Source organism: Glandiceps talaboti, chromosome 2 (genome assembly GCF_964340395.1).
Source record: "Glandiceps talaboti chromosome 2, keGlaTala1.1, whole genome shotgun sequence".
Lineage (NCBI taxonomy): Eukaryota > Metazoa > Hemichordata > Enteropneusta > Spengelidae > Glandiceps > Glandiceps talaboti.
Window position 1 is genome coordinate 28,583,256 of NC_135550.1, and position 11,318 is coordinate 28,594,573.

The following is an 11,318-nucleotide window of genomic DNA, read 5'->3' on the forward strand; positions in this document are numbered from 1 at the left end:
ATGCAGGAAATTTAACCTGCCAAACACCGCATCATCTTGATATGACCACTTTTTTTATCTGTGCTAAAAACCGGCCTCGGTTACCAAGCAACCTTAAACAGATGTTAATCTTTACGCCATTGACAGTGACATGTGAAGTAGCCCATAAAAGATTTAATGATTTCATTGCATCGATAAAACAAGAATCTTTCATTTCCAGGCTGGTAAAAGCATTTTGTAATACAACAAATCACATTTTCAAACGTAAATGCACATTTCTGATGCAATCATTTTCATTTGAACAATTTCCCAACTAGACACCCAATGTAATGGACCCACCAATTATCATGGCAATCGGTTCAGCGGTTTTTCACTTCAAGTTGTTGTTTACACACACATCCACACATACAGATGCCGGGCGATCCCTATAGCACTACTGAACCTCAGTTCAGTTGTGCTAAAAATTACTGATTTAGAAATCTAAATATGGCTGCCATTCGGCCAAATTTGGTTATTTTGCAAAACAAAGTGACATGCGTATGTCCCCAATGTGCATGGTATGAATGGATTTGCATGTTACATATCTGAGAAATGACGTATTACGGATGCACACAGAGACAGAGCTCATTGTAAAAATTCTCGGGGGAGGGGAAATAGGGCTAACATTTTATAAGATATATAACAAGGTTGCAAAGTAAGGAACCTGCACATACCCACTCTCAGCGCATCACCCACCTTTGTTCTACAAATCATTCCTATGATTTGCACACTGGGGGCCAATACACATCCTGTGTATATCTCAGAGTTTGACATTGTTCAAAGAAAAATCAAACACACTACCCATGATTGACAAGGCTTTTTAATTACAGCCCTTTTCAAACAGCTGGTTCGCAGTGTTACATGAATACTTCTGGTATGTTTACTGTTCATAAAAATCACAAGTTCTTTGTCATATTGGTAAAATCAAAACAATCTCTTCCAAATAAAACATCCTACAACAGAATTTTCTTCATATAGTTGTACGTACTCATACATAGCTTTCACATGTGTACACAACTCAAAAAATGAATTAACCAGACTGTGTTTAAAAGATATATGGTCAGACAAAACAATAATATAATTTTTTAAAAATTATTTCACATATTTATTGAAGCTTTACTTTCTATCTAAAAAAAGAAAACATCTACATTCATTTAGTACTAGCAATCACGATAAAATATACATACATGTATATATAAATTTGGTGTGTAAATCAAGGCCAGATGGTACCAGAGGTTTCAGGTGATACAAGATCTAGGTCTTTTCGCCAGTAAGACATATCTTTGTTCAATATAACTAACTTTCTGCTGCAGTAGCCACAGAACATTGCAAATAGGTTGTCAATTATGAACACCCTCAAATGGTCCTGAAACACAACTGAAACTACAAATGGTTTTCTTGTCTCCTTACAATTGAGCCTTGAGCATTTTATTCCCAATGAATGTTACTCCCCCACAGGTGACAATAAGGCATACATCTGATGTAACTTCATGCTCTTCATGCTAGATATTGCATTAGCTAGGCCAGCTCAATAGACAGCAAATGAACACTTCTTGTATAGGATGTCAAGAAACAAGCTGATAATCCTTGGAATACATTAGAATACATTCAAAACTCATCTCCAAGATGATAAAATGAATGAATATGTAGATTCTTTCTCTGTACAGAATATGACCACCGAATCCCGCAAATTCAAATGCTGTCCAGGTGTGTTCAAAGTTATAAAAGAGAGGTACATGCAGATACCTGAAGAGACAAACACGTTGCCCATTTACCTATTTTCTGAACTCAATACTACAATTGCACCTCGTGTATAACAGAAAAAAAAAAAACACTTCAAAATTATGGCACTTCATTTGTTATATAACTCTCATCAAAGTAAGTATACAATATTTCTGATGCCTTGTTTCCAGATTAATTGATTGTCAAAAATTTCTATTCTTTCCACATAATGAAAAATGGTATACACCTCTATGATATAAAGCTGCAAGAAAAATAATCAAATAAAAAGGCCAAGCAAATAGAACATCTCTGCAATAATGAAAACCAACTGACAGTGGCTACTTCTTTACATCAAATTTCTTTCAAAATGACTTCTCTATCTATACTAGCATTAAGATTGGAATTGGTAGTAACTTCCAACTACACACAAGTCTATCAATGTGCCCTCATAACTTTCATTTTGCATACCTTGTCTGTTTCAAACAATGCAGATGTAATTTCACTAACACCAGGTAGAAAGCACCAAACTTCTGCAAATTACACGTTTGAGACAAACTTAAAGACAAATCTTGAAAAAGAGAGCACACAAAAGTGCTTGTGCCACTTCTGCTGCCATTCAATATTGCTAATATATATATATTTTTCTTGAACATTGTAATTTCCATTCTCATTGTTCACTGTTCAATATGGATAAAAGAATGAACATTCAAATCACTGTGACAACCCTTCTAATGAGACTGTGGCCTGATTGAAATGGCAGTATGCAAAAACACTGCAAGCCATGGAGAGAACCTGGGAAGAACTTTCTAACTAAAATGTAAAATCACAGTTGACGAGCAAAATAGAGACTGTGATGAAAGGGGAGATGATTTGCTGTGAAAATGTCAAGCAGTGCCACCTTTGGACACTCTATCTACCAATTCCTCTTCATTCAAGTCACCTCTATCACATGCTTGACAAACATGATGAATTCCAACCAACTTCTTAATGAGATTATCTTTGCTACTTGAATACACCATTTTAGATTTAATTGGGGCTCCATCATCTGGACACCTGTTAGGAGACACAAAATAAGACAATTATGAAGAGCCTGGAAGAATGTCTTCAAGTAAGTAGGATACGAAAGTCAAATCGGATGAACATGGTACTATAGTACAACCCATAATATTCATATACATATGAATATTCACACAATTTTGAAAAATTCACCACATTACTTGAACTAAATATCAACAAACAGATTATCAGCATATATGATAAGATGTTCCACGAGTTGGTACGGAGTTGGTTTTTCTAGTATAAATATATTTTGGAGTACTGCGTTATGTTTTCATTTTTTACATATATTTTTTATGGAAATGCACTGTTTTGTTTTTGTTCTCAGCATGTCCATTTATTTCCCAATGGGGATTATACAGTGGTATATTTACCCTATATCAGTAACTAGACATAGGTATATGGTATCATTTATAATTTATATCATCATTCTTGTTGGTATACTGCAGTTGACATTATTTAAAGGCTCCTGTCAGCCCACTTGATGTTGGACTTCTGCATAAATACCGTTTCGAAAGTACTATTATTTCTGGTCAAGCACGTGGGACTACAAGCCCCTTCAGCTATATACACATCATTTTACTTGCCCCATTACCAGAGAGGGCGTTTGCTTAGCCCACCAATGTGTTTGGTCTAAAACACTGATGATGACCTGAGAATCTCAGTACATCATTTCATAATTGGAAATATAAAATCCACTAGTAGAGGTTACATTGAATGAACTCACCATGACACAAACACTAGTTTGTTACGTTTTCCTCCACTTTTCAGTTCATACTCCAAGTCATACACTCCATATCGACAATCATCATCAGGTAACTCAGCACAGAAGTCATCATAACATTTGCATTTATCCTCTTCTACTTTTAGAACATCAATAGTTTTCAGGTCTTTTGACATGCAAAAGATGACATATTTGTACTTGCTCTTTAGTTTCAACTCCTGATACCTGTCCACACATTCATCACTTACTTTAACACCTGAAGCCTATGAAAAAATGAGAAAAGACAAAAGGAAAATTAACACATCTTTAGTTTTGAGTATATTTTGCAAACAGTGACATATAATTACTTCTTTAATGGCCATAATAACTGAATACATTAATTATAAAATGTGTGAATAAAAATAGCGTCAATGGCGTTGTAGCACAACTGTAGTTTTTGAAAAATGTTTACCCACATGCTGATCCATGCTAGGTATAGGTGTTCATTTGCTGGATGATTATCCAGCCTACTGTTAGGCCTGTTGCATGATAGAGTGGAGATGAGACCCTATTGTTATCTTTGCAATATACACTACCATTTAGCTGTTGCTATGGGCATGGTCATGTCGCTAGATATATTTGCATACATTTTTTGAATGTTTGTTCACTTATCTATGAATCCCTGACATTATCTTTGCAATATACGTGATCATATGGCTGTTGCTATGGGTGTGGTCTTGCAAACAAATGACAGGACCAGTGATTGGGAAGTCAATGTGAAAATGGCCCATTCCAGCAAAAATAAACGGGCCTTTTGAATTTCAATGGGCTATTTAGGAATTTTAATGGGCCCTACAGTTATCAAATATTTACCCCAAAACAGTTAAAAAGACACAAAATTATTATTATTATTAAATAAATCACTTACTCCATCACGACTCTATCATGCTAAACTAAATTTTGCCAGTTTACTGTGTATATTTCTATTGTAGATGCTAAAATAGGAATTTACATTAATGTTCCTTCCTACATTAGATCAACCACTGATTCATCACATCTTTTAATCCTTTTCTCCTAAGAGGGTATTTGTTTGTACACAAGAACACCTTATATAGAAAGAGGATTAAGCTGTCTAAAGATTTCTTTGAGCAATACCACTGACCAATCTTTGCACTGTATAGACTTGTGTTTTTATTTTGTAAATTTATTTGGTTGTTTTTTTTTCTATTCCTGGTAAGAATCCAGTTATTCTGCAACTCTTTATCATATGAATGAATGTGAGGTAGGATGCACTTGTCAGTACATCTACATTAAAAAATAGATATGCTCATCCTCGATAATATTGTATCATTATGATACAATATTACAGTGGGATACATAAATTTTGTTTTACAGTTAAATTTGATCGAGGATAAGCAAATCTATTTTTTAATGTAGATGTACTGACAATTGCATCCTACCTCATAGTCTAGCTGCTAGACCTCGGATGTTCTTCCAATACAATACTACACACGACCGAACATCGCTATCAAGGATGAAGCAAGCCCTCACTACGAACTTCGTTCTCTTATCGTATCGGAAGAAAGCCCGAATGTCTAGCAGCAAGACTACCTACCTCAGTACAAGAGTACCTTTCAATTTAAAATATAGATGATTATCATGAGAAGTACATAAGATTTTGATGCAGCCTGTTTGTGAACTACTGAATATTTCTGATAACATGATTGTCTCACGAAAGATTTGGAGAATAACAAGACTAAACTGACGAAGTAAAACCATTCCACAAGACGTATTATCCAGCTGTTGCTAGCTCTACAATCACCGATCATGAAATTTGAGTCGCACATTCGTCAGCTGAATTTGAGCATATTGTGTACGTTATTGGAGTTTAAATCCATGTACGAGGCTGTGGTTATGAATATATGATATGATATGGTGTTCCTTGACAGAGGCTGCTGTCAAATGGTATATTATATAACTTTATTACTATTGCTATAGATTCATTGTACAAATTTTTTTTTTATTTCTATGTACAGCATAATTGTGTATTGTCAATTGACAAATGAAGTTGACCTTTATCCCCAACCACTGTGTTGTGTAGAGTAGATTTAATATACCATGCGACAACAGCCTCTGTCAAGTAACATCATATCATATATTCCTTACCACAGCCTCGTACATTGATTTAAACTCCAATAACGCTTGTGGCGGTTATTGTATAAGATAAATTACAAAGTAAGTTAAACCTCGTAGATTTATACCATTTGATCTAATTATATTTGTAACTTACTTAAAGCGAGATTTGTAGGTGATCAGAAGTTGTAGAGATACATGAATCAGAGTACGTTATTATACATCGATGACGTATGAAATTTTTTTATTGGCTAGAACACTGTTGCTACACCCAGTAAAAGGTTACGCCTCTAATAGCATGGGGAGACTTGAAACGGGATATAAATAGTAAATATTCAAATTAGACAAAGTGATGTGCTGATGTTCGCTTTGTATGTATCTTGAACTCGAAAACCGGACCTCGAAATTCATTTTAGTATTGGCATACCGACACAAATATATATAAAAAAACCTTCAACCTGCCATAATGCGCTCTAAGGTGCCAAGAAAGCAAATTTCAATGGGCCATTTTTCAGTTGAATGTGACTGGCGCAGGGCGCATTGAGTTCCCCATCACTGCAGGACAAAAATATTGGCAATGATTATCATTTCTATCTTGAATATAAATAGAAATAAAAATACAAAATCCAAGTCACCTTTCATTTATTGAGGTTATCATTGTCAATTTGAATTGCACATTATCACTGTTTAAGATCATTGCTTAATTTGGTCTTTCTTTCATGTTATTACAACACATTACACACAAGTTGCCAAATACACCAATCTCAAAATAACTGCTAACAGTACATGCAGTATAATATAAACACAACCAAAGCTTTAATAAATGCCAATGTTGAATGAATGTTTTGATTCAATTTTGTTCTGCAATTTGCAAATACATGCCTGGGGTTCAATTCAGATAGGAACATGCATGACCTTACATGACTTTCATCTAACATGGCTGCTTATTGTGTGTGTGCCACATGTATTAGTAATCCCTTTGTGTCGTCCATTGTCATTGTCTAGACTGTATATTGTCAAAGTCGTAAACAGCTCTTTGTGATGAATTTGATTATGTAACACTCGACACTGACAACAGTTAGTTCGCATGTCAAAGGTCAATCACTCAGGGTAAACACGTTCTTCGCCAAATAAGGCAAACAACGAAGTATCGACGGGCAAATCCCATTCCATTGAGTGAACCCAGGAAAGAGCAAGCACATTAAACTGCATGCCAAGAAACCAACTACAACACATGACTAACAATAGAACGAACCGTGTGTCACCGTCGACGCCATTACCTTTACAAATTACAGTCATAAAGATACGCATGTACTTTCTATGTTTCGGACAGATCTTTCAGGAAGAAAAGCTGTGTGCCCCTAGTTAAGAAGCGGTATCTTGAAGCCAAACAAATGACAATTACGTGTCTGATATAGCTAGCTTTTTACGCATACATACATGGTGCATGAAGCAGCCAACAACTAGCAAGTTGGTCAGATTGCTGACAAAACACTTCTCGATCTCGAGAAGGACCAACACAACAGGGAGGAAGTGGATATCATGGGTGTTGCTTATGGTCACATCTTTCAATAATTTCGACTTTTTACCAAAAATCAATATATGTACACGGAAGCAAGTCTGTTGAAGTTTCTAAATTCTAGACACACAACTTATTTTCTACCGCTCACGCTTGACACGTATTTTTAACTATTCTACATATTACGGTCACTTAATGCATGGAACTGTACTGATAAAGTACCGAGATCTACTTTCGTCTTAGTCTAACGAAATGTTCTGCTTCTGACGTCCAGAGTCGTTAGAAAATGGCAACGGATTCCGAAAGAGATGGGTGTCGACCACACCTCCATATACGAACTCACACAGTATATATGGGGGACACGTTACTGTTACTGCCAATGAAACTGAACTGCAGTGCACGATCCGTCGATCGCCGGACAGTACACTGCTGGATTGTTCAATATCAACCTGAGTTTGAAAAATGGGTTGGGAACGAGTCGTAGTTGAAATCCACGTTTCTAGATCAGAAGCTTTAACTTACCATTTTTTGTGAGGTCTCTGTACAAATCTGCTTTGAACAACGACAGCTCGATCTTCCGTGATTCACCAAATCATTAAATGCACTGTGTGCTAGAAGGAGTGCTAATTAGGGTTACTTGCTGATACACCAGTATATATATTATTCCGCCGACATGTACCACTTATAATATGGGATTTGTGATTGGATATAAATGGTTTCTCTCGTCCAGCACAACCAATCAATATTAGCCTATCTTAATCTTTTTGTTTCAAGTGTTAAGGAAAAAAGGTCTCAATAATTGTTCAACGCTATTATTCAGTACATAAATAGCAATGACATATTCCCATTGATTATGACTAAGATAGTGAGTTGCACCATAAATGGAGACAAGATTATGATAAAACGCTTCTTTTCATATATAGTCGGAACGATATTTGCGTTGACAACTCTACGGTACTGTGATTCGTCCCACCGGCATGCTCTCTAGTCACATGATCAATATTCCAGTTTCATCAACACACATGACATATGTGACACGATACAACATGGTAAATAGTTTCAACCAATCATGTTTCGTGGAAATGAGCGCATAGCAGGCTGTTACCATATTTGGCATATGAGGAAATGTGGGCTCACCCTTGCCTTATATGGTGCGGCGCTAACACACCTGTCACCAAATAGGTTAGTCATTGTATCCCAATCTCAGCCTGTGTAATCATATATCTAAAGATATCTATTACATATTCCTATCATTGGAGTGTTGTTCCCCAAACTGAGTCAATCAAGACAAGTGTGCCTAAGCAAGGTTTTATGTTGAGATAGACACACAAAAAGGTCACACATAACATTACACCGTGCGGGCTCTAATAAACAGTAACAGTATGTATACAACTACACAAGGTATAATCTGTTGAAGTTCAAACAAAATGATCCATGGTCAGCAGCCAGTGAAAATTGGTAGAATCTTAAAGTTTAAATTAAAAAACCATACTGGATAACTTTCAGTATATTGAATCCATTTTAGGTACACACGTAAGGGAATGGAGTATGTGTTACAGTAAACTTTAAGATTCTACCAACTTTCACTGGCTGCTGACCATGGATTTTGTTTGAACTTCAACAGATTATACCTTGTGTACTAGTAGTGTGCATGCTGTTACTGTTAATAAGAGTTGACACTGTGCAAGTGATGTCTGTGTGTTTTCTTTATGGCGCACGTGACGTGTCTACCTCAACATGAAATCTTGAGATCAGGCTTGCTGATCTTGATGGTTCATTTAATTGCTTTGACTCGGTTCTGGGAAAACCCCATTAAAAACATCGTACTATATATGTATGTAATAGCTATAGGATGTAAAAATTTCCAACCTTTGCCATGTGAAAACACGTCGTTGTCCTTTTGAAACAGTAGAGGTCCAGGACCTAGTCTAGAATCCTAAACTGGTACAGTATTATGTTTTAAAAAATTCATATAAAACTTCATACTAATCACAGGGGCACGTATTATTGCTTAGATTGCCATTTTCGAGAATATTGTATGAATCCTGCTGCTACTAGTAGAAACAGCACTACAGGAAGGAATATATACTCAAAAGCACAGGTACTCGAATCAATCTGTATGGTTTTAAAAAAATATGTATGGTGAATAACTCTTATTTACCCGGTTTAAAAAAAATCATACAGATTGATTCGAGTACCTGTGGTCAAAAGGTTGTTATATTTAGCCTGTAGACCAGGAAAACAACAGTCTAAGGGAGTGTCCAGATTTTACTTCCAGGGGGCCGAAGATTTTCGGGGGGGGGGCATCAATTTTTCTCAGGAAAAATTAGGGGGGGGGCTAAACTAAACAAAAATTTCACAATTTTCTAGGGGGGGCATGGAAAAAAATTATGATTATTTAATGCAACATAAATCAACTGCAATTTTGACACTTGTCAAAGTAACTTGTCTGCGAGGATGTGCAAGACTTGCTTCATCAGTACATGAATTTTCTGAGCTATCAGTATCACAATTGCCTCCATCACTGCCTAGAACATGTGCTGCTGTTACATAAAGGTCGAGGGACAATATGCAAAATAGGTCTTCTTTCGCCGTGAGTGAACCACAGGGGCATGTATTATTGCTTAAATTTCCGTTTTCTTAGGAAAATATCATACGAATCTTGCTGCTACAAATGTATCAATCTCTATACTACGTATAAATATCTCTTCCCCTGTACAGGTAGGAATATATAGTCAAAAGGTTGTTATATTTAGTATGTAGACCTGGAAAACAACAATCTATGAAATATTACACGCCTGAGTGAACCTGCGCGATCACAGAAACAAGTGTAATTTTACCTCTTTCATATATAGTTGGCTAAATACGTCCATATCAACGATATTAACGACACTTTATTGTATTCTAATAGAAATATTCTGAGACATGACTCGGGAAACAAATGCCTGTGGATGTGGGAAGTCACCACGAAAGTAGATTTAGAGTGTAAATCATAAAATATTCAAATTCTGTCACATGTACTTCTCAGTATCCGCTGGGTTTTACATGCACATCGAAATGTGACTCTTGAGAAAAAGTGCCGAGAAAAGTATAATTCAGTTTTATAGAAACATTATATAACACGTGTTTGTGTCCTATATAGACTGTCGACAGTCGCTCGCGCCTTTTTCCCTACGTTTTATCTAAACTCCGGTCCGGCGCAACACTAGTAATAGTATAATCGCAAACTGATTTCGAGGGCCGTATTGCGAAGGTGTTGCGCCGGATCGGAGTTTAGATAAAACTTTGGGGAAAAAAGGCGCGAGCGACTGTCGACAGTCTATGTCCTATACAGTTGGGTTCGGTTTCAAACCATGACCCATGGATATGGTTGCCGTGTTTGAAACTGTATTCAAAAACTCTCTACAACTGGACATAAGACAAACTTGAATGTTTTAAGAGCAAACCGAAGACACGTCTGTTCGAACACGCATTCGGTGTGAACTTACTCTTTTTCAGTGCCATTGTACAAAACATTGATCACCCTGGCTGCCATCTGTTACGTAACCATGAATCTACCTTCTCTGTCAACAATAAAATGATTTTAATGACGACAATCGTCCTGACACGTCATCATCGAGAATATTATATTGTAGAAAATCACGTGAAACTAGTCCTCTTTCTCCTAAAGAGGGGGGGGGGATATTACTTGTAAACAAGTAATTACTAGTTCAAGTAGTTGGGAGTTGAGGAATATATGCTTTCGTTTAATAGCGTCAAATCAGCTAAATTATGGAGCTTTTTGGTTGAAACTTATGAAAGACCAACTTTTCAAACTCGCAAGTTTACATTGGGCATGGCCTGAGTATAAGGACAAAGAAAAATTAATAAAAATACCTGGATTCTAACTCTCTGCTCCAACACATAGGTTTCTCTACTGTACGTATTTTTTCAGCCCGAATCATAGAGGATTTTTGCAGCATGGACTCTGCACAAAGAAGGATAATAAACGTAAGCTGCCTTTCTCTGTTCATGGTACAATTTCCAGTAGAACATGTACACCGCAAGTTTCGAGTCAGGAACCGTCACTGGGTTGGTACGCAAACTTACTGAATTCGCTCCGGTAATAACTTTATGCACGAGGTTACGGCTGCCAGTGCAATCATGGAGAAGATCTCCCCTTATACC

At 36.5% G+C, this 11,318-nt stretch overlaps 1 protein-coding gene across 1 annotated transcript; it reads right to left on the bottom strand.

Annotated features, from left to right (window-relative positions):
- Positions 1–1,098: 1,098 nt before the first annotated feature.
- On the bottom strand, positions 1,099–8,111 carry LOC144450715 (uncharacterized). Its single transcript, XM_078141385.1, has 3 exons — positions 7,674–8,111; positions 3,524–3,783; positions 1,099–2,793 (listed from the first exon to the last, which is right to left on the bottom strand). Exons 1-3 carry the CDS (start codon positions 7,674–7,676, stop codon positions 2,625–2,627), a joined length of 432 nt encoding a protein of 143 aa, XP_077997511.1. The 5' UTR covers positions 7,677–8,111; the 3' UTR covers positions 1,099–2,624.
- Positions 8,112–11,318: the final 3,207 nt, after the last annotated feature.